The 25,174-nt window shown below is 38.0% G+C and overlaps 1 protein-coding gene across 1 annotated transcript; it reads right to left on the reverse strand.

The window, feature by feature from the left end:
• Positions 1-1,311: 1,311 nt before the first annotated feature.
• LOC141300260 (phospholipase D1-like) lies at positions 1,312-15,889 on the reverse strand. The gene is made up of 4 exons (XM_073830583.1): positions 15,769-15,889; positions 3,159-3,335; positions 1,835-2,001; positions 1,312-1,338 (listed from the first exon to the last, which is right to left on the reverse strand). Exons 2-4 carry the CDS (start codon positions 3,301-3,303, stop codon positions 1,312-1,314), a joined length of 339 nt encoding a protein of 112 aa, XP_073686684.1. The 5' UTR covers positions 3,304-3,335; positions 15,769-15,889.
• Positions 15,890-25,174: the final 9,285 nt, after the last annotated feature.

Below are 25,174 nucleotides of genomic sequence, written 5' to 3' on the forward strand. Positions count from 1 at the left end.
TAATGTTTACGACTGTTATAGCAACAGCTGTGGTCCGATCTCCCTAAAACTTTGCATGCTTATTTGGAATCACCTGTTGCATATGTTCACCAGGTTTTGTGAAGTTTTGAGTTTTTGTTTAGGCTTTATAGGCTTTGAGGTATAACTGGACAGCCCACTTTTCTAAACGACCCCGTTATAGCTTCCCAAACGGTAAATTTAAACGTTGCAAAAGTGAGATTTTTCACACTTTCTCAATCATCTAACAAATAGTTAGATTGACAGCAGTGGTTCTAGAGGCAACATTTTTGGAATAAGGAGGTCTATTGTATGATATGAATATCATACCTATGTGTGAAATACTACATAATATACAATCATTTACACCCTTGATAAAATGTGATATTACCCTCCGGTGGCCGATTTCTTTCAAATTTCTCATAGACCTTTAGGGTGTGAGTCAAACAGGCCAACCATGTTTTGTTCTAATAGACCTTTGTTATCCTTGTCTAACAGGTGCTCAAAATTCATTGGCCAATGGCGGCTATGTTTTTTCAGATACGCAAATGCTCTTATAGCCACTTGTGGCACTTTGAACCAACAACGTGTGTACCAATTTTCATGTTGATGGGACAAAAGGTTTCGCACTTATAGCCATTTTTATGTTTTTTTTTCTCTCTTATAGCGCCACCAAGTGGCCAAACTCCATGACTTTTTTCACGTGACCTCAGATTCAGCTCATACATATGTGCTGTGAGTTTGGTGAGGATATCTCTTTCTGTTCAAATGTTATAGCCATTTTGCTAAAAACGGCCCAGCCCCTTTCAAACATTTTGGCGTCCCTTTGCAACGGAGAGTTTAAAGTTAAACTTTTTCTTTTGACAGTTACTGATATTCACTCTCCAGAGAATCTTCCTGCACTGGTTTGGCTCCAAAGAGGAACTTATGGTTACCCAAAAGTTTCGCCAGGGTGTCGGACAAATCCTAGGCATGCATTTTGTCTGGCGTGAGCCAAGGATTCCACGACATAAGACACCTGATCCTGCAACAAACGGCTAAGAAGTTTTTCATACTTTTGATCACTGTAGCGCCCTCGTCAGGCCAACTGGGCCGAGCCTTGGTGACATTGTAGGTGGTCTGAGTACTACCATCCCTCCAAGTTTCAAGTCTGACTTTACGGTTGGATGCACACAATCAGTTTTACGTGGAGATTGCTGATCCTTGGCCATTCTAACAATTACAACAGGGTTTTAGCATTATGAGCTTGAACCCCTAAAAATAATTTTTTTGATGAATGATTATGATTATGTTATTATTTACTTATCCTCATCCTCATTGCTCCAACCTATATGCTGTTTTCTAAACAACACAAAAGTAGAACAAGACAAAACAACAACAATAAACATGTAAAACTATAATATGGTAGACTTGGGATATAGTGCAAAAATTGTATGGACCACTTTGATGGTCCTTCTATTGTGTCTTTTTTGACCTTGACGGATGGTCACCATGGTCATTGTATGGAAATAGCTAAATAAAATATAAATAACAGCATTTGAGTTTGGACCAGCATGATGGGGTGGACATAATAAACTGTTCCCTAAATATTTCAACTATTTGAACATTTAATAAACCACAAAAGCGACAAGTCTTTAGATTCATTAACAGTGCCTTTTGTCATTATTCTTCTGAAAAACTATTTTGCATGTGCTAAGTATTTTCGTATATAGTGTCCAAATCTCCAGGGCAACATGTAAATTGCCTTGGCAACCTCTAAATCTCCCGGGCAACAAATATACCTCCTCAGCCCACATGCTAACACTTCATGAAAGGGAACGGGAGTGGGAGATCTCACCTTAGAGACGCTTCTCTGGGAGGTGATGTTGAAGCGATCCTGGGCAGAAGTAAAGCGTTCCACCTCCAGGATTTTGGCGGTGATGGGAAACGCAGTAAGAAAAACACGTGCCCCGGACTCTTTGAAGCCTATTGTTTTGTACACAGCTGAGAAGGGGACGCGGTGTTCTGTGGAAAAAAATGTAGCTTATTAAAAAAAGCTATTAAAATTTATTTAAAAAAAGCTCATAAGGTCTTCAGTCTTACATTATCCTTCAGAAATCATTCTAATATTTTTATTTGCTGCTGAAAAAACATTTCCATTATTATTTCCATTAAAAACTGTTTTGCTGCTTAACATTTTCTGAAAACCATGATTTTCAGTATTTTTAAATGAATAGAAAAATCATTTATTTAAAATATAATGTTTTATAACATCACTGTCATGTTTGATTTATTTAGTAAAGGTGCATTAAATTAAAGTATTAATTTCTTTCACAAATACATTTAAACCCTAAACTGATCATAAATGGTATTATATATAAACATTATTTTAATATTTGTTTATTGTAATACATACACTATCAGTCAAAACAGTAAGATTTTTAATGTTTTTTAAAGCTCACCAAGCTGATCCAAAGTACAACAAAAAGTACAGCACAATTTTGAAATATTTTTATTATTTAAAATAAGTGTTTTCTATGTGAATATGTTTTAAAATCATACATGGGATTTTAAAGCTGATTTTTTTGCATCATTACTACAGTCACATGATCCTTCATAAATCATTTTTAAGATTCTGATTTGCTGCTCAAAAAAATAATTCTTATTTTTTGTTGAAAACAGCAGAGTAAATTTTTTCAAGTTTCTTTGATGAATAGAAAGTTCAGAAGAACAGCATTTATCTGAAATAGAAATCTTTTGCAACATTATAAATGTCTTTGCCATCACTTTTGATCAATTTAAAGCATCCTTGCTGAATAAAAGAAGTAAATTCTACAATTAATAGAAGCAAATCAGCATATTATAAATGATTTCTGAAGGATCATGTGACACCGAAGACTGGAGTAATGATGCTGAAAATTCTGCTTTGCATCAAAGGAATAAATTACAGTTAGCAATATATTCAAATAAAAAACAGTTATTTTAAATAAAATTTTACTGTTTATGCTGCATTTTGAATCAAATAAATGCAGGCTTGTTGAGCAGAAGATGGTTTTTTTTTCTTAAAAAAAAAACATTAAAAATCTTGCAGTCCAAAAACTTTTGACTGGTAGTGTATTTTTTTTTTTTTTATATTTATTCTGATTATTTATTGATTTTATGCGGTTATTTGTTTCTTTTACCTGCACTGTTGGGATCCTGGCCATCAAACTCCACTTCCCCATCTCCCATGTCAAGTTCTCGTGTGTCCAAGTTCTCCATGATATCTGTCATATCATTGGCCACCAGATGCAGGGTGCTGACCGTGGGTTCTTGCTGTCGCAGCATGGCTAACAATCGGCCAGCCGGCCAGGGCACTCCTTCAAGACACACAACATGAGAAATGAGGAAGTGTTAAAACTGTTTGCTTTTAAGAAAAAGCCATAAATCATTTAAACACTCATGAGATATGATTGTTTGAATATTGTCTCCATAATAGGGAATGTCAAACAAACGTGTGTGTGGTTTGACTTGTTTTCGGAGAAGGTGGAATGAGGATTAGACTAACTCATTCAGAAGTCTCTGCTAACCATAAAACCTGAGAACTAAATAGGGGGCAACAGACAGCAGTCTGCAACCTCCATCCTGTTCCTCTTTCGTTCTAACTGCTCACAAAAAGGTTTGAGAAACATTAAAACATCTCGTACAAAACCAAAAATTCCCCTTTTTGTCTGAGGTCAGTAAATATTGTAAACATAGGAATTTTATATCGAACATAGCTTCTATTTTCATATCCTCATTTCATGTTTGATTCATAAGAAATTCCGGTTGAGATGCCACATTTGGCTTTCTAGGAAATGGCAAGTCAAGCATATTACATGACAATGTGACACCTGTAGTACTTTAATCAACTCTAAAATTGACGCGCTGTGTATATGAGCAGGTCTGTGGTGTTCAGGTAAGTGTTTTGCTTGTCTAATATGGAATCCGGCTTGTTAGACACTGTGAGTGAAGTCCTGTTGAAGCATAACTCTTGTTTCCATGGCTGTGACCTGAAGCCATCAAAGCCCATCATCAGTCATCACAATCATTTTCAGTAACACTTGTTGAATGAGCAGTTAGCTGACCTAAAGTGTGATTACGAAAAAGTGGATTTTTCGTAATCACAAATAGGGGATGAAAATAGATCTGCACATACTTCCTCTCAGACTAGCTGATGCAAAAGCTCTTGAAGAGCAGCTCATTTTAAAGAACATAATATTGCCAAACTGTAGTCTCAAATCAATTTGCACTCGGGTATCAAAGTATAAAAGAATCAGCCTGACACAAGCAAATGTGATATTCCTCTCTGAGATGAATTTTTTTTGGAAAAGTGATTTGCTTATTGCTACTGCTGTGCTTTTCCAAACAAACAAGAGTTTGTTTTGCATCTAGTGGAAGAAAAAAACTGAAAACAAAAAGAGTAAGTCTACAGACTAATTGAAGAAGAGACTCAAGCCAAAATTAGGGATCAGAATTTCATATAGACTTGAGATGAGTATTACAATTATCATTATTATCATGTCATGGCTGATACACGGTTGACAATTTCGATTTGATTTCCAGTTTGTGACCCTGAACCACAAAACCAGTCATTAGCAGCACAGGCATATTTGTAGCAATAGCCAAAATACATTGCATGGGTCAAAATGACCAATATCATTAGAATATTAAGTAAAGATCATGTTCCATAAAAATATTTTGTACATTTCATACCATAAATATATCAAAACGTAATTTTTGATTAGTATTATGCATTAATAAGAACTTCATTTGGACAACTTTAAAGGCGATTTTCTCAATATTTAGATTTTTTTGCACCCTCAGATTCCTCTGATAAATATTTTAACAAACAATACATCAATTGAAGGCTTATTTATTCAGCTTTCAGATGATGTACAAATCTCAATTTCAAAAAATGTACCCTTACGACTGTACATATACATAAAAGTCAGCTGCTACTACATTACTATAATACTGAAGGTTAAAATTAACTGATTTGTATACAATAGTTAAAATTACATTCAATGAAGGTTTTATAATAATAAAGTTACGATTACATAATTATATATCTACTTCAATTTGCGTTTTAAAATATAAACATTTAAATTAAATGCTGGCTGGCTTAAAAACGTGATTGACTTGTTTAAACAAATTGAAGAACAAATTAAATTAAACATTGAAGAACACTATAAATTATAATGAATATGTTATATTGTGTACATATTTAGCAAAATGCTCCTCGCTAGAGCTAATTTTTCCAGCTGACTAACAAGTTTATGCTCACCGATTGCATAAAATGGACAGAATTTAAATTCTGAGACTTTGTTTCATATCAAAAGCAACAAAGAACAAACGTTTTGCGATTTATTAGATGGGAGGTGCACTTTAAACATTCGATTCAAAAATAGAATAATCGAATTGAATAATTCTTAGGATTAAAGATTAAGAATCGATATCACTTTGAAAAAATTAGAATCGATGCACAATTAAATCAAAATATCAACCAATACTGTATAGCTTGATCAATATGTGACCCTGGACCACAAAACCAGCCATAAGAGTCAATTTTTCGAAAGTGAGATTTATACATCATATGAACGCTTGATAAATAAGCTTTCCATTGATATTTGGTTTGTTAGGATAAGACAATATTTGGCTGAAATACAACTATTTGAATATCTGGAATCTGAGGGTGCAATTAAATCAAAATATTGAGACAATCGGCTTTAAATTTAATTTTTACAGTAGAGAATTTATAAAACATCTTCATGGAACATGATCTTAACATCCTAATGATTGTTGGCATTATACTACAAATATACCTGTGCTACTTAAGTCTGACTTTGTCATCCAGGGTCACATACGATCTAATATTGGTTGATATTGTGCACTACTAAATTTGCATCTGTGGACTAAATGTGTTTCAAAAAGGCTGTGAAGAGGAAGATCAGATGCTTTCAGCTGTTTGAGAGATCTTGTTTGGCAGCATTATCGTTGAATTGGCTCTCGTTCACCAATTCACATCCTGGTATGCAAAAAGAAAAGCTCAATTTGATAAATGTGTGCTCATATTACCGTGATGAATGGAAAGCTATAAACAGGTTGCTGTGGATTATAACAGCACGTCTGCCAAGGTAACAAATTACACAGGACCAGCGCCATGAATAATGCCCTGGAGGACAAACATTAGACAATTTTTTTCCCTAAGAATCCTCGTAATACTGATACGCAGATATGCGAAGGTCAGGGCTTCATTCAAATATTCCTTGTTTTATGTAAATCAGACAGTCAAATAACCTCGAGTTCCAGTGCAAAACATGGACACAAAAGAGAGCTAAAGATTCTCGGTGTTGAACAGTTAACAAAACGCTAATTCACATTTCCATCGCTTCTTGTATTGCCACTGACTTTTGCTGAGACAGCTTCACCTCCATCAGGACGTGGAAACAGCTTAGTTTTGATAAGATGAGGAATGCAAACGCATTTCAACAGTTTTGGAAACCTCACTTGTGTTTTCACTGATGCACCTGTATCTCTGAAGGCGGACGGTGATAGATCGGCTCAATAAACTACTACTTAAAATAAAGGAGTTCGACCGCAGGGCAGCATCAAAGGCACATTCCCATCACCACAATATAAACACCCTAAAGCTTTTAAAGTTCAACCTCATGCTGTTACGGATTGGTCAGGTTCTGCACCCACAATCACACCCCGATCACAATCACCTGAGTTCTGATCACCACGCACCTGCACTCAATCAGCAACTCACCATAAGAGCACCACACACACAGTCATCATTGTCCGGGCTCGTTTGCACGAAGCGGACTCATTGAGCTTCACTCTTGTGGTCTCAATTCCCTGCTATACTTACCTTCTAACTTACCTTCTGATAATTACCTGTATTCTCGTCTATCCTAGTCGAAGTTTCGTCTCAGTCTCCAGTCAGCGGTGTGTCAGCCATAAGTCTGTTCACGGATCTCCAGCAGTGTGTGTGTGAGTGTTTCCACCTTCACCGGTCCTCCTCCCGTCGTTCCTGGAAAGGAAAGGATATACAGTCTTCACGTATCCATCTACACATCAAGAAACTCATCCAGAACTGTTCACTTACCCGGTTTTTCACGCTATCATCATCATCCTGCTCTGCTGTAAATAAACTTGTTATCATTATCACTTACCTCAGTCTTCTGGTCTGCTTCCGTAACAGTTAGCCCGGACCAAGACAGCGAACAGCATGAGCACGTTGGATCCGTTTCAAGAGCTGGTGGACTCACTCCGGAAAGTTTTGTTGGCCAGTCATACCACCATGCCAACTCCAGTTCGTCCCACAGCACCACCGGCACCCAGCACTTCTTCGGACCCCGTTCATTCCAGTCCCATGGCCCGACCAGCGCCCTACTCTGGCGGGGCGGAGGAGTGCAGCGGATTTCTGTTACAATGTTCACTTGTATTCACAATGCAACCTGCTCTCTATCCCACAGATGCTTCAAGGATTTCCTTCATCACATCTCTGCTTACCGGACCAGCTCTCAAGTGGGCTGATACCTTATTTCAGCAGGCCGGGCCGGCAACGCAATCGCTCCAAACCTTCATCGCTCATTTCAAGGAAGTTTTCGGACGCTCAGATACAGAAGTCTCCGCAGGAGAGCAACTGTATCATCTGAAACAGGGAAGTATGGCGACTCAAGATTACTCCCTACGTTTTCGCACTCTAGCCGCTGCCAGCGGATGGAATGAGCGGTCTCTACTAACCACTTACCGGCTCGGTCTGGAACCCAATCTCCGGATGCAGTTAGCTGCGTTAGATGATGCGATGGGATTGGAGAAATTCATTCAGCAGTCACTTCGTTGTTCTGACCGGTTGAAATCATATAACAATCAGTCTGCCACTTCTGCACTCCTCCGACCCATGACAACCGCCAGCCCTCCAGAACCAGAACCCATGATCCTGGAATCAGGCAAGATCTCTGCAGCTGAGCGACAGAGAAGGCTGACCCGGGGTCTTTGCATGTACTGTGGGGCTGCGGGACACATTCGTATCAACTGTCCTATACGTCCAGCGTCATCCTTGGTGAGTGTTATCCATTTAGATCTGGATAATATGCATCCACTGACCACCAATGTTCAGTTATCCACCCACGTCTCTTGTGTTACAGTCGCAGCCCTCATTGACTCCGGGTCAGCGGGAAACTTTATCTCGGACACCCTCTGTCGCCAGCTCCAGCTGCAGACCCAAGCTTCTACTACCATCTACCAGATTCAACCCATAACCAACAGGATTAACTCACGGACACGTATTCACCGAAAGTGTGAACCTGTCATCCTTCAAGTCGGAGTTCTACACCGTGAGGAGATTCAGTTTCTGGTTCTGGAGGGAGCTAATACGGACATCATTCTGGGGCGCCCGTGGCTGGTAGCTCATGATCCCATCCTCTCTTGGGGCACTGGAGAAATCACCAAGTGGGGAAAAGGATGTACGGACCGCTGCTTTCCAGATCTTCCACGTCCCAACCCTAAAAAGATATTTGTCAACATCACCTCGATCGAAAGTCCTGTAGAGAAACGGTCAGTCAAGATTCCCTCAGTCTACTCTGAATTCCAGGACGTCTTTTCCCAAGAGAGCTTCTCAGCTACCGCCACATCGGCCATGGGACTGCGCCATTGACCTTGTTCCGGATGCTCCACTGCCCAGAGGTAAGATCTACCCGTTGTCGCTTCCAGAGACCAAGGCAATGGAGGAGTACATAAAGGAAACTCTCGATCAGGGATATATACGGCCATCAACTTCACCCGCAGCATCCAGTTTCTTCTTCGTCTCTAAGAAGGATGGAGGGCTGCGGCCATGCATTGATTACTGAGTACTCAACCAAGGTACAGTCAAGTTTCGCTACTCCCTTCCTCTCGTCCCTGCGGCCCTCGAACAACTACGCACAGCCAAAGTGTTCACGAAGTTGGACCTCCGCAGGGCGTACAACCTCGTGAGAATACGTGAGGGGGACGAATGGAAGACGGCCTTCGTGACCCCTACTGGCCACTACGAGTACTTGGTCATGCCCTATGGATTGGTCAACGCCCCCTCCGTATTCCAAAACTTCATCCACAAGGTACTCCGGGAGTTCCTGCACCACTTCGTCGTCGTCTATATTGATGATATTCTGATTTACTCCCGGAGTGAGGCCGAACATCGCCTCCACGTTGCGGAGGTCCTTCAACGACTACGAGATCACAACCTGTACCTCAAGGCGGAGAAATGTTCATTCCATTTGTCTTCAGTGCACTTCCTCGGATACATCATAGATCAGGAGGGGGTTCGCATGGATGAAGGGAAGGTGGCTGCAGTAGTGTCCTGGCCAGAACCCACTATCATAAAAGAGCTCCAAAGATTCCTAGGTTTTGCCAATTTCTACCGTCGATTCATAAAGAACTACAGCATTATCACTTCTCCACTTACCAGCCTGCTCAAGGAAAAAACCACGGACCCTACTTTGGACTCCAGACTCGGCCGCAGCCTTCCAAAACCTCAAGAACGCTTTCACTCAAGCTCCACTCCTGATCCATCCTGACCCTGATCTCCCTTTCGTGGTGGAGGTGGACGCCTCTACTACCGGCGTGGGAGGTATCCTGTCACAGCACCACGGTACTCCTCCATTGCTGCATCCCTGTGCCTATTATTCCCGGAAGCTCAGCCCAGCGGAGAGGAATTATGACATCGGCAACCGCGAGCTCCTCGCTATTAAGCTCGCTCTGGAGGAGTGGCGACATTGGTTGGAGGGTGCCAACCATCCGTTCCAAGTCATAACAGATCACAAAAATCTGCAGTACCTGCGAGATGCCAAGAGGCTCTGTCCCCGTCAGGCAAGATGGTCCCTGTTCTTTTCTCGTTTTGATTTCACTATAACCTACCGGCCAGGATCCAAGAATGTCCGAGCAGATGCCCTGTCACGTATCCATGATTCCCACGATTCACCTGAAGCACCCTCAACCATACTCCCAAAAGACCTCATCGTCCAACCCATAGAATGGACCAACCCTCCGGCTGTCGCCACTCCAGAACCCAGATCTCCGCCGGGCTGTCCACCAGGTCGTCAGTACATCCCTAGGACCCAACGGGTAGATCTAATCCATTCTACGCATACCTCCCTGGGCACTGGACATCCAGGGGCCAACAACACTCTCTCGCTGCTGACGGAACGCTTCTGGTGGCCGCACATGGCAAGGGATGTACGGAGGTATGTTCAAGGCTGTAAGGAGTGTGCGATGTCCAAAAGTCCACGTCATCTGCCTGCCGGGAAACTCCATCCCTTGCCTGTGCCGAACCGCCCCTGGTCACACCTGGGAGTTGACTTCATGACCGATCTTCCTCCATCTGACGGTAACACCTGCATCTTTGTCATTGTCGATAGATTCTCAAAGTTCTGCCGCCTAATACCCTTGAAAGGTCTTCCCACAGCTCTGGAATCTGCAGAACTTCTCTTCAATAAAGTCTTCCGGTATTATGGCATTCCAGAAGACATCGTCTCAGATCGCGGACCGCAGTTTATCTCCAGGGTATGGAAGTCATTTCTGAAACTCCTAGGTGTGACCGTCAGCCTCTCCTCTGGATACCACCCTGAGACCAACGGGCAGACGGAGAGGAAGATCCAGGAGGTGGGGCGGTTCCTCCGGACATTCTGTCATGGTCACCAGGACTCCTGGAACCAGTTCCTGGGATGGGCTAAATACGCCCAAAATTCACTGCGGCAACCCACCACAGGACTCACGCCATTCCAGTGCTTGCTAGGCTTCCAACCACCTCTCTTCCCCTGGAATGGCGAACCATCACAGGTGCCTGCAGTGGATTACTGGTTCCGGGAGAGCGAGAGAGTCTGGGACGAGGCTCACCACCATCTACAAAGGGCAGTGCGCAGAACAAAGACCTCCGCTGACAAGAAGAGGATTCCAGGTCCCACATATGCTCCTGGGCAGAAAGTCTGGCTCTCCACAAGAGATATCCGTCTGCGCCTGCCCTCGAAAAAATTGAGTCCAAGGTTTGTTGGCCCCTTCACCATCGTGGAACAGGTCAACCCCGTCACCTACAGGCTCCAACTACCTCCACAGTACCGTATCCACCCCACATTTCACGTATCCTTGCTTAAACCTTTTCACCCACCTGTCATTCCCTCCACAGAACCTGACCAAGAAGAGGAACCCCCTCCCCCCTTGGTTCTGGAAGAGGGATCCATCTACTCGGTCCGTGAGATTCTTCTGTCCCGACGTCGTGGTGGCAACTTGGAGTATCTCGTCGACTGGGAAGGCTACGGACCAGAAGAGAGGTCGTGGGTACCCAGAGTCGACATTCTTGATCCAGCCCTCATGGAGGAATTCCACCGTAACCATCCGGAGTGTCCAGCCCCTCGAGGACGAGGTAGACCACCACGACGTCGGAGGCCTCGGCCCTCAGGAGCGGGCCCTGGGGAGGGGGGTAATGTTACGGATTGGTCAGGTTCTGCACCCACAATCACACCCCGATCACAATCACCTGAGTTCTGATCACCACGCACCTGCACTCAATCAGCAACTCACCATAAGAGCACTACACACACAGTCATCATTGTCCGGGCTCGTTTGCACGAAGCGGACTCATTGAGCTTCACTCTTGTGGTCTCAATTCCCTGCTATACTTACCTTCTAACTTACCTTCTGATAATTACCTGTATTCTCGTCTATCCTAGTCGAAGTCTCGTCTCAGTCTCCAGTCAGCGGTGTGTCAGCCATAAGTCTGTTCACGGATCTCCAGCAGTGTGTGTGTGAGTGTTTCCACCTTCACCGGTCCTCCTCCCGTCGTTCCTTCACGTATCCATCTACACATCAAGAAACTCATCTAGAACTGTTCACTTACCCGGTTTTTCACGCTATCATCATCATCCTGCTCTGCTGTAAATAATCTGCTGTTATCATTATCACTTACCTCAGTCTTCTGGTCTGCTTCCGTAACACATGCTGCATCAAGTGTCAAATTGAAGCACTCTGAAGTATGTTTATCTTGTTGATCTAGTCCAGAAGGTGCTTCAGTTATTCAGTGGTTTTAGGCATTTAAAATGTCTTGGGAAATAATGATTGCACAGTACTCAGGGTTAGGAGTTTTATGCAGATAATCATGCAGATGTGCGACACACATAAAATGTGACCCTGGACCACAAAACCAGTCATAAGGTTACATTTGACAAAACTGAGATGTATACATCATATGAAAGCACAATAAATAAACTTTCTATTGATATATGGTTTGTTAGGATAGGACAATATTTGGCCGAGATACATCTATTTGAAAATCTGGAATCTGAGGGTGAAAAAAAAAATCAAAATGCTGGGAAAATCATCTTTAAAGTTGTCCAAATTAAGTTCTTAACAATGCATATTACTAATCAAAAATTACATTTTGATATATTTATAGTACGAATTTTACAAAAATATCTTCATGGAACATGGAACTTAATTTCCTAATGATTTTTGGCATAAAAGAAAAATCAATCATTTTGACCCCATACAATGTATTTTGGCTATTGCTACAAATATACCCCAGCGACTTAAGACTGGTTTTGTGGTCCAGGGTCACATATTGTCTTTCAATAATTCAGGAATATTGCAAAGGTTTTCAAGACATTAAATTTCAAAGAGTCAAATTCAAGTATTTTAAGCACCTTGTACAAACCCTGTTACTACATTTCTGGGCCTTGAACGTGTCATTGGTGTTGCTGTCTATGCAGGGTCAGAAAGCTTGGGATTTCATCAAAAATATCTTAATTTGTGTTCTGAAACGGTGTTACAGGTTTGGAACAACATAAGGGTTGACATTTAGGGACAGCATTTTAATTCTTGGATAAACTATCCCCATTTTTTTGCTTTTCCTGCTTTTATATCGGCTGGTTGTATTTTAATCATTTACACTCTGGGCTTTAAGGAAAAAAGACAACATGCTCAATAGTTAAATGCAATCCAGGAACTAGAAAGTTACTGACCCATGCATTGTTCCACAGGTTGTTCCAATGGGACTATCTCTGTAATTAATGCACAGCCAATAGTGCTCGTTGAAAGGTATCTGTTTGACTGGCAAGTGACCAATACAGAAGCAGGAAAAGGGACCACTGTGTCCGTGTGTGTGGAGCAACTTGATGAAGCATGTCCCTCTATAACAGTAAATATGCAGAACTGCAATGTTGTGGAGGGAGATGACGCTAATGTGGCAATACCGGTTTGACTAAACAGAAACTACAAAAAAAACACATTGTCCTGATACAAACACCGCTTCCACAAGGTTCAAATAACATGAAAGAGAGAAATTAAGAATGAATGAAAGACTGAAAGAGACCTCACAATACAATATTATATTGATGGATACGACAATATTGAGATTCTTTGAGTTTATTAGTGTATTGTAATTCCAAACCTAATACCTGTATTGCAATCTCATTCAGCACCACTTTTTCTCTCAAAAAATATAAATGTAAAAAAATTATTTGTGCAGTAAGAATTTTGTTATAGTACTATGAGATGAAATATTGCAATACTCTAAATTATAGGTTAACAATGCCTACTGTATCACTCCAAATTTTTTTATTTTGTTTAAGCTATAACAAAAACACAAATGGACGTATACAGTGTTGCCAGATTGGAAATGTCCAAGTATCGTACCAGAAGCTCAAAATTATCGTATTTGGGAGAAAATTATGGTATTTGAGTCAAACGTTCAAAATAAAGATATTTATCTAGATGTTACAGCTATTTATCCTTTTCAGCACTCATTTTCTATACTTTATTGCAATGCTAAACTAATTATCTTACCCGAGTCAAACGTTCAAAATACAGCTATTATTCTAGATGTTACAGCGATTTATCCTTTTCAGCACTCATTTTCTATACTTCATTGTTAAACTAACAACCTCAGTTTTGAAACAACTGACCTAAGTGCGACAGGAACGTTAACTTGTGCTCGTGAGCGAGAGCCATTCTCCACGATGATATTGGTTGAGAAGACGTAAGATTGGATGAAAGACATGCGTAATGCCACGTTCACGTCTCCTCACAATCATGAAGGTAGATGTAGTATCCACACAGCTAGATCTTTGAGAATAGAAGCTCTATAATTACAACGACCATGGTGTCACAAAATTCTGAAATGATCGTACATTGTGGTATTATTGATCGTACATCGTACAGAGGTCAAAATTATGGTACAAATACGATAATTATCGTACGTCTGGCAACACTGGACGTATAGCAATTATATACTGACAAAAACTGCAAATGCATACAAATAAAATATTTTATTGATAGATTTTAATTTTCTTATTTATATTCTTGATTTTTTTTCAAGTTCAAATACTGGCCACTTGTACAGTAGGTTGTTTTTCATTTAAATAACCATTCCAGTCCATTTCATTCCATACTATACCAAACCATAAAAGAAATAAAAGAAAATAAATTAAAAGAAATACATATTAAATAAAAGAAAACTAAAAAAAGAAAATAAATAAAATATAAATAATTAATTTAAAGGCAATAAAATAAATAAAAGAAAAATAAATAAATAGAAAAGACAACATAAAAGAAAATAAATGAAATACAATATAAAGGAAATAAAATAGAAAAGAAAATTATTAAATGAAAAAGAAAATAAAATAAAAACAAGAAAAAAATATAAAAATAGGAAAATAAAAAGAAATAAAAGAAAAGAAGAAAAGAAAATGAAATTCAAGGAAATACAAAGTAAATAGAATATAAAAACAACAACAAAATAAAACGAAATAGAAAAGAAATATAATATAAATAAAATAAAAAATAGAAAAGAAAAAGAAATAAAGAAATAAGGTAAATAGAATTAAAAAGAAATAAAAGAAAATAAATTAAATAAAAAAATAATAAAATATAAAGGAAATCAAATAAAAAAATAAATAAAAAAAATAAATAAAAAGACTTAATAAAATGTAAATAAAATAAAATAGACAACTTAAAGTAAAATAAAATAAAGGACATAAAATAAAAAAAGAAAATAAACAAAATAAATGAAATAGAATAAAAATAAAATAAAAAGGTGCAACTTATATTTATCTCCAGACAAATTTCAGCCTTGAGATCAAACGCTCTTTATGAACAAACAAACTAGCTTTTCACTAGTGCTGTATATGAACCCATTCTCCCAAACATTGCAACCTTGTGGAACCTTATTTTAATAACTGGTAAAACACTACCAATGTTACTAGAGCAAACCACAGACGAACCAAATGCAAATACAAGCCAGCGTTTCCACTTACATTGCAAGGACTGGTGAAATACAACCTACAAGACACAAATTTAATAGGCAAACATGCATTGTAGGAGCAATACACTGCTTTCTTTAATTGGAGCTGCTTTAATTGTAATAGATTTTTTTTTTCAAACAAAAAATGTCTGTCTATTTTACACTGACATTCCACAGTGACTCACGCTCTCTCCCACATAGATGTAGACAAACATCTTAAAAATCACACCCTTTGTGCAAACGTGCAAAGCACATCTTTCAGATGCCTAAGTGTGCATACACTACAAACATATTTGCACTAGTAGTCACCCCCATCTTAAAAATCAAAAGTGACCCATGTCAGAAGAGTTCCTTCCTCATTTCTGCCTGTTTGAAATGCATCTCTCATATCATCTAAACTATTTCAACTACTCATAAAGAGTACTAAATATCCATTTAAAAATATGCAGAGTTAGTATGACAGCAAATATAATTGACATTAAAGAATGTTCACTAACCTGCCCACGCACAGGCAGAGATGCCCCCATCATGTTTGTTATTCTCTGCGTCGTCTTCTCTCCAGAAAGTCAAAATAAGCAGAAGCGGGTACTATAGTCACACACTGATACAGCGCTCACAGCCAAACAGCAGTGTGTCGGAGTATAGGTCCATAAATAATGGGGGCTGAAACAGTAGTCACATGCCAAAAAGGGGGAGGAGCCTTACTAGCCTTACCAGAGATGCACCAACATGCTTCTTGTGCCATATGTTTTGTGTGGGATGTGCTTTTTTATCCCTCCTCTTGGAGACTGACATTTCTTCCTCAGAAGTGCCATTTAAGTTAATATTTGCCAGATGATTCAGGGCCAACATCTTGTATAACACTTATCTCCCGCTCTTATCACTGAGTGGATTGAGTCCACACACAAACATCACATTCACCAAAGCCTCATTGGTTTTTATTCGCATCTAATGAATGCACACCAGCTTGGATTCTTAGCATTTAAAACAAAGCAGCAAAGAAGCGTTTGAGCCCACAGTGCTTTGTTGTTCTCTGGGAGAAGGCTGTTATTAAATGTTCATCTCCTGGTAAGACTGCATGGCAGATGACATGACAGTCCATACACACCCACACGCCGCACAGTCACACATAAAGAGAGCGTGCCGCTTGTGTTTGAAATGAACACTTGTGGCTCTTACAGCAGTGATGGAAACCTGAGATACGGCAGAAAGTAACAAAAACTGCCAGTCTAGATGGTTAAATGTGATAAAGGACATAAACGTGATGTTTCTGTACACAAACACAACTAGATGTTGAAGTACTCATGTTACACTGGATGAGACAACGTAACCCTCATAAACATCACTAACCAAGTGTTATGCGTAGTCATCTAGGACCCCTAAAAAAAACTAAAATTAATTTTTACAGTACATGGTGTTTGCATAAATGAAATCCATTCATGATTTTTTTTTAATCCCCAAAAACCTCAACAGTCCCAATTATCAAGGCGTTTTGATTTTCTGAGTATTGTGATGTCATGTTGCTCCAGCTCCGCCCATGACCACTGACAGACTGTCCCATATTAGCATATTTCCACCCTCAGACACTTGTACACTGTTTGCCATTTTCTCTGCAGCTATAGGACAAAAATGTTTCATAAGCAATGCAGGTGTTTTGTATTTGAATGTAAAAGTGAACATGAGATTTTCTTCTAACATCAGAGCCTATCAGAGCAGAACTCATTAACATGCACTAAAATGGGTTGCTGTGAACAAAGCTGTTTTTGATAATGCAAAAAGTATTTTGAGGTCATGTCACGAAGGCCCTTAAGAATTAGACCAAATGTCCCCTTTAAGTAGAATCAACCAAAGACTATAGAATACCCAAGACATGTCACTCGAGTAGTTTTGAATGGGGAAAAATGCGTTCATTATGGCTGCAAAGCCCCACCTTCTTAGTGAAAGAGCCAATAGTTGATTAGTAAAGTCAGCGTGTCACTGCAGCTGCCGTTAGAAGTCTCAGTTGCTATAGAAACAATCGGCGCTCTAAGACGTGCGCATACGCACTGGCTCATCTAGCCGGAAAAATAAGCATTTTTTAACGCTATTGGAGCACAAGGAATCATATTTATGAGGCAGTTCTTGTTGGATTTCTTTGGAGATTTAAAATATGAAATTTAATCGTAAGCTTGGTGAACAGTTTTGGAGAATTTGATGTTTCCCCATTCAAACAGAGCTGCACTTGCCTGCCCGAGAGGCGTTTCAAAGACGGCCGCCGAGTGACATGGCTTGCCTTAAAGGGACTTTGAATCAACTTAGCTGTTTCAAGTCATTTAAAATTAAATTACATTACATTAAAAAGGTTTAAAAAGTCATTAAGTTGGAAAATTATTTTATGAGTTAAAGTAATGTAAAAACACATGTTGTCATAACTTATTGGTCATATGATTTTTTTTTTACAGTGTATAATTTTATTGCATTTTGGTCCTGACCTATAAATAATAATAATAATATGTGTTTAGTACCATATTTTTGTGTTACATGCTTGTTTGTGATGGTTACATTGCAAAAAAAAAGTATTAAAATTTAATAATACAGTATTGTTCAAAGTTTTGGACTTGAGAATTTTTAATGTTACAAAAGATTTTTTATTTCAAATAAGTGCTCTTTTCAACATTAATAATAAAAGAATGTTTACTGATGAAATTAATATTAAAATGATATCTGAAGTAAATTGCATTTTAAAACATACTTGTATATATATATATATATATATATATATATATATATATAGAGAGAGAGAGAGAGAGAGAGAGAGAGAGAGAGAGAGAGAGAGAGAGAGCGCCTTGGTGAACATAACACTTCTTTAAAAAAAAAAAAAATAATAATAATAATAATAATAATAATAATAATAATAATAATAATAATAATGAATTAAAAAGTAATACATAGATAAACATTTTATATATTTTTTGTACTTTTAATAGATTTCAAAAATAAAAAAAATAAATACACTACCAGTCAAACGTTTTTAAACAGTAAGATTTTTACAGTTTTTTTCAAGTCTCTTCTGCTCACCAAGCCTGCATTTATTTGATCCAAAGTACAGCAAAAATAGTAACATTTTGAAATATTTTATACAATTTAAATAACTATTTTCTATTTTAATCTGTTTTAAACTGTAATTTATTCCTGTGACTTCAAAGCTGAATTTTTTGCATCATTACTCCAGTCACATGATCCTTCAGAAATTATTCTAATATTCTGATTTGCTGCTCAAACAAACATATTATTATTATTATTATTATTATGTTCAAAACAGCTGAGTAGATTTTTTTCAGGTTTCTTTGATAAATAGAAAGTTCAGAAGAGCAGCATTTATCTGAAATAGAAATCTTTTGCAACATTATTAATGTCTTTATCATCACTTTCGATTAATTTAAAGCATCCTTGCTAAACAAAATTAGTCATTTCAAACATTTTACTGTTTTTGCTGTACTCCAGGCTTGGTGAGCAGAAGAGAAAAAAACATTAAAAATCTTACTGTTCAAAAACTTTTGACTGGTAGTGTATGCCCTCAATCTTTAATGTGAATATCCTCTGCATATTGAAATACTGTTTATGTATGTATCTTTGTTAATCCCCAAAAGTTAAATGTATTAATTTGGTGAAACTAATAATTAATGCCATTCATTTAATTTAATGTTAAAATAATGCAATTACTTAATAGTGGTAATGTTCCTTCATCTGTGTGTAAATTCTGTAAAAAAAAACATAGTGAAAAAAATGAGTTTGAAATCAAAAGTCTGATCTGTATGCATACCTCATGAAAGTCATCAGACAAGAATCTTCGATTCACAACCTAAAACAAGCTTAGTTCTGTACTCAATCCCACCCTTGAACAACATTAGATAGAGTCATGTCCGCACAGACCATGTTGATCCGTTTTATCCAAGCACTGTGTGCTGGTGATATATTAACTGCATGTCGTATAGAATCCTGCCTACTGCTTTTCTAATGGGCTTATATAAAGAATTACAGAGGAGGGCTACACACCACTGCCAGGAATTGCTTTCCTTATTTATTTATTTTTTTTTATTGAACATCAATGCACAATGCAGGCATGTTACCAGCTAATGCCCAGAGAGCAGATAAATACAGCACTGCTGAGTACATCTGAATCCACACTGAACCATTACTACTCTGTTTATGGCTGCTCTGAAATTATTCATATTGTTTGGATCATCACTGCATTCCGCCAGTTACCTAATGAGATTTCCCTAATGTATTTTTCTATACAAAACACTGCAGACATGATCAAGGGGAAATCTTGGGAGTAAGCGCCCTCTAGTTGTGACTGACATGTATTGATTTTTCATTTCCCTTTTTGCCAACAGGTACAAGCAAGTGAGTTTTGTAATATTGTTAAACTCACTGGGATTTGATTAAAACAGCTTGAGATCCAATTTAACACCAGTTCTGCTCATTGCAATTCTGTCAACTCTAATAAAACACGGTTATGCTCAGTATCTGTCTGCTGTTGCTGTTGCGTTGTGAACTTCTCCTTTTGGGGATTAACAAAGATACATACATCAACAGTGTATCAATACACAGAGGATATTCATGTCAGAGGACATATTTAATTTAAAAAAATTGCTTAAAAGATTTAATACAAAATTTCAAATATTATAATATAGAAATTAAAGAAACAGTTGGGTTTACACCAAAGTGAGAATTCACTCACATTCAGGCCATTTGAGATGTAGATAGGTTTTTCATCTGAACAGATTTGCAGAATTTTTTTTTTGAACTTCAAAATCTCAACAGCCATTCGCAGCCTTTATAAAGCTTGGAAGAGTTAGGACATTTTTTAATATACAGTTGCAACAGAAATTATTCAACCCCCTTGACCTGCAAGACATTTGGCTGCAAAGAACAACATTTTGTGAAAACAATTCAACAATGGCATCAGTACACTACTGAAGAAAGTTTATTATACACATTTGAGTAAATTTGAAAATGTAAGTTGATGAATAATGAAAAAAAAAAAAAAAGGCTCTAAACGCTCATTTTCAAAATTATTCAACCCCCAAAAGTAAAATTTGGTGCAGGATCTTTTATTCTTTAAAACCATCAATAAACGCTGCTTGGAAGTGCTTAGAGCTTAGCTTCTGTCACTTCTCCACTGTAATATTGACCCATTTCTTGCCTGAAAAAGCTTTCAGATCACTGATAATGTTTGGTTTTCACATTGCCACTGCTTTCTTCAAATTCACCAAATATTTTCAATGAGAATTAAATCTGGAGGCTGAACAAGCCACTCAAGAACATTCTATGACTGATCCCTGAGCCAAGCATAAATAGATTTGGATATATACTTTGGGATAATTGTCCTCCAGAAAAGTCCATTGATCATTAGCTTCAGGCATCACAATTCTTGCCCAAATGGCCTGATACTTCAAAGAATCCATTATATCCTTCATACGGTGATGATTTCCCATTCCTGCTACAGTAAAGTGACCCTATAACAGGACTGGTCCACCTCCATATTTGATGTTGGAGATGGTGTTCTTGTGTTTACAAGCTTTGCCTTTTCTTGCACCAGACATATTGCTGATCTATGGGTCCAGAAAGTTTCAGTTTGGTCACATCACTCTATAAAACATTCTTCCAGATCTCCACAGTTCAATCTAAACGAATTTTAGCATGTTCAAGTTGGCCTTTTTGTTGTTTTTGGTCAAGAGTGTTATTCAGCAAGATGGCTCAACATGAAGGCCATACTTGTCTAGTGTTCTTCTGATACACAAAATTGAAATATTTTTCCTCCTTTCATCAGGCCATCTTGGCAGTCTTTGGCTGTACACTGCAGGTTTTTCTCAGTTGCTCTGATCAAACATTTTATGATAATGTGATTTTTTTTGTTTAACACCTTCAACAGTGGCGCCTCCAGGATTTTTTTCATAGGGTGGCCGAAAGGGGCCAGTAAAAATGTTAGGGTGGCACAAAACAATTTTTTTTTTTTTTTTTTGCATGCCTAAGGCTTTACCGTTATTTCTGGTATAAGTTATAGGCTTCAAAACTTCAGTATTATTCTCTGTATAGAGCAAAATAGTAAAAAAGTCGCTTTGCAATTCAACTGCAAGAAGGATCATGTTTATTTGGAGTGCAAATTCATTTCAAATGAGATAAAAAGAAAAAAAAAAGAAAGAAAGCATAGATGTTTAACCTGCATATTCATCAAAATAGACACAAACTTAATACAAGTGCAGCCCGAGCCCGATGGGTATAGCATCAAGCGTGCCTGCAGCGCAGTTTGAAGAGTTGCGCGATCACGCGCGCGCAGTAGCCAAAAGCACCGGCAAAAGTAATTACCATGAATGTGTTGGGGGAAATAGTAAGAAAAAAAAATCTGACTATCCTGACACGCCATTTCCTCATTAGACTCGCCTTAAAGAATTACGTCTATAATGATTTCATAGCCTAATTAAAGATTTTGCTTTCGGTTTCGGTTCATCATTGTGAAACGCTCCTGTTAAAGACCAAGACGGCAGAAGCGCATCCTGTGTGTTTTCTTTTTTTATATTATAAACTCACAAAGTTTTGTTGATATTGTGAGTGTACACAAATAAACGTAGACCCCTCACAGCTCCGAATCATATATTACTCTTACCTTTATTAGCAAAAATTATGCCATATTTTAAGTTGTTTCCAGTGCAACAAGTGATCGCTGGTGCCTTGATTGGATAAGGGTCAACACAGCGCACATTTATATAGGTTAAACATTTAAACTAACATATATAATATGCTTGAACTGTTTAATATCTAAAGATTTTATTTCAGGCAAGCCGTGGTCATTTGAGAAGCTAAATTGATCAAACATAGGCTATGAACTACTCGCTGGTCGTTTTAAAAATCAAAAACTTACATTAAAAGAACAAAAACTGCTCCAAACGCTCTTCTAAATTAACTTAATATAATAACGAAACGAAATATAATCACTTTGCCATTGCATACAAAACTGAACTATTTATGTATGCTTCGCGGTGCGGCTGCGCTTGTGAGTGCGCGAAGTCGCCGCAACTCATGTGAAGAGGGGGAGGGGTTGAGAGCGTATTCTACAGTAGCCTATACATTATACAAGTTTATTAAACTTACTTTTAATATTGTTGTTGTCAACGTCCGTATTAATTTATAAAATAAAATAATAATTCTAAAAAACTCCACTCTTTCTGGTTGGGGTGGCCAATGGGGTGGCCAGTGTAATTTTAAGGGTGTAATTTCACCCCTGGCCACCCCTTGGAGGCGCCACTGACCCTCAAAGGTTTTCTGGTCCAATACACTTCAAACTAAGGAATAAGGCTGCCAGCTGTGTCTCTTTTGTAGGAGCTCTGTTGACCTTGCCATATTTGCTACTCAACTTCAGCACATGCATGGCCTAAATGTATGTATGTGTCACAGCCCAAGCTAATTCTGTTTTTTAATAGAGTTTCTAAAGGCTTAAAGTAAGTGAATTAAAGCAGCAATGTTGAATAGGGGCTAAATAATTATGACACAGCTGTGTTATTAAAAAATCCTATAACTCAAAAACAGTACATTATATATTGACATCATTAATTTTATGCAAGTAAACTGTTGTAGATACAATTTTTATAAAGTCCTGGATCTTCAGAAAAGCAAAGTATTTGTAAAAACTGCAGTTTCTGGGGGGTTGAATAATTTCGATTGCAACTGTAACTTCGATTGTATTCGTCTGAAAGAAGAAAGTTATAAACTCCCAGGATGGCTTGAGGGTAACTCATGGGGTAATTTTCATTTTTAGGTGAACTATTCCTTTAAAGGAACGCCACTTTCTCGTGAACGCACATATGACAGTTACAAAAAAAACTGTCTTTATACTTTATAAAGTTTTAAATATGTATATTTTTCTTACACAAATGCACCAATTCACTTCAGAAGGTCTTTCTTAACCCACAGAGCCATATGGAGAACTTTTTTATGAGGGATGGATGCACTTTATTGGACTTCAAAATCTCAACAGCCATTCACTGCAATTATAAACCTTCGAAAAGCCAGGATTTTTAAAAAAATATAACTCCAATTGTAGTCATCTGAAAGAAGAAAGTCATACACCTATGTATGATGGCTTAAGGGTGAGTAAATCATGAAGTAATTTTCATTTTTAGGTGAACGGTCCCTTTAAATTACTACTCCGGTTTACTCGTGATGCACAACAGCACCTGCTTATTATGTTAAACTGAAGACAGAGCGACTGAGTGTGTGTCTGGTCACAGGACTTTCATTAAGCCGCCAGTCATTCCCGTCTTATTGAAAGTGACTCACAAATGCATATCAACAAGCACTGGGTACAACTATAAATCTAAAACCACGAACAAAACCACTAGCGTAAACACAAGCTCTCCAGCACTGTATAGTCAGTGCACTGAATCGTGATAGAAGATTCTAGTTCCACAGAACAATCCCAAATACAAGAACATGAAAAATAAACACACTGTATCTTAGGATCTATTACTCATCCTCACTTGAACTCAACTTCCTGTCCCTTGAGAAAAAAATATACAATTGCACATAGACCACAAGCTCGGTTTCCTCTTTCCTCAAGACCACGCACATGCTTGGTCATATTACTATTTAACTTTTAAAATAGTTCAAAAGAAGCACTTCTCTAAGGATTGACCATAAAATGGTTCTCATATATACAACTAATGGTTTGACATGCATTGCAAAGGGGTTTCAAAGTGTGAAGATGCACGTGAACCACAATGAGAGCACGCGACACCACCAATGTCAACCCAAAGACAGCTTTGCTCATGTGACCAGCATGCAAAAGTGGTAACTCATCTCGTACAGCCCCCAGTGTTTAAGAGGAGGAAGGTTGATGTCGCTGCAGGGGAAAAGGCAGTTTAGCAACTCGTGTAGCTTGGCAACACTTTTATCAATGTAACGTACAGCAGATATGACATGTAGATTAGGCGTCTCCTCCTTTATAACATTAGCATTATCACCTGACAGCTTTGTTGTAATCAATAGACCTGTCATATCTCATGATCCATGGCTCGAGTACTCAGAAACCACACCCGTGGGTCAAGGAACGCGCTGTAGTACACAGTTACGATCTCTTTACCAATACATACACACTCTATCTAAATGTGTAGTTGTTGTCAGGAGTGGAAGTTTGCCTCATTATGGTACAAAGGGTAAAATAGCAACGATTTACAATGCGAAACACATGCACAAGTCGCACACCTTCCCACTAAGTCAACCGGGCACTCCCATTCCATCCCGGGATCCTTGAAGGGATCCTACTGATATGGCAAGAAACAAAATTACCTCACACACTTTACAGGACTATGCAATACAGTGTGATCAGAGTCTATAATGATTATAATATAAGCCATGTTTATGTAAAGGTACAAGTACCAGACCTAAACAAGATTTTGAAGCTTATTTATCACACACTTTCAGATAAATAAGAAATTATTCTATTAATAAATGAATAAATAAATATGTAATGACTTAATAAATAGACTGACAAATAGATAGATAGATATCCAATGACTTAATAAATAAATAAAAATACAATGACTTTATATATAAATATGCAGTAACTTTATAAATATGCAACGGCTTAATTAAAAATGTACTTAACTAAATAAGTAGATAAATATGCAATTAAAAAATTAAAATATGACTTAATAAATACACAATTAAACAAGTTTCCAATGACTTATTAAATAAAATAGCCAATGACTTAATAAATAAATAAATAAATACATGATGACTTAATAAATGAATACATAAATATGCAGTGACTTAATAAATACACAGTGACTTAATAAATAGATAAATAAATATGCAATGACTAAATGAATAAATAAATAAATATGCAATGACGTAATTAAATAA

Source organism: Garra rufa, chromosome 24, assembly GCF_049309525.1.
Source record: "Garra rufa chromosome 24, GarRuf1.0, whole genome shotgun sequence".
NCBI lineage: Eukaryota > Metazoa > Chordata > Actinopteri > Cypriniformes > Cyprinidae > Garra > Garra rufa.

Bases quoted from the DNA above. Each gene is read 5' to 3' on its own strand.
- LOC141300260 (XM_073830583.1), bottom strand. From the start codon at position 3,303: ATGCTGCGACAGCAAGAACCCACGGTCAGCACCCTGCATCTGGTGGCC. The intron at 2,002-3,158 runs GTAAAAGAAACA...TTTTTTCCACAG, and splicing joins CCAGGATCCCAACAGTGCAG to AACACCGCGTCCCCTTCTCA. The intron at 1,339-1,834 runs GTGAGATCTCCC...TGTGTTGTTTAG, and splicing joins CCCAGAGAAGCGTCTCTAAG to AAAACAGCATATAGGTTGGA.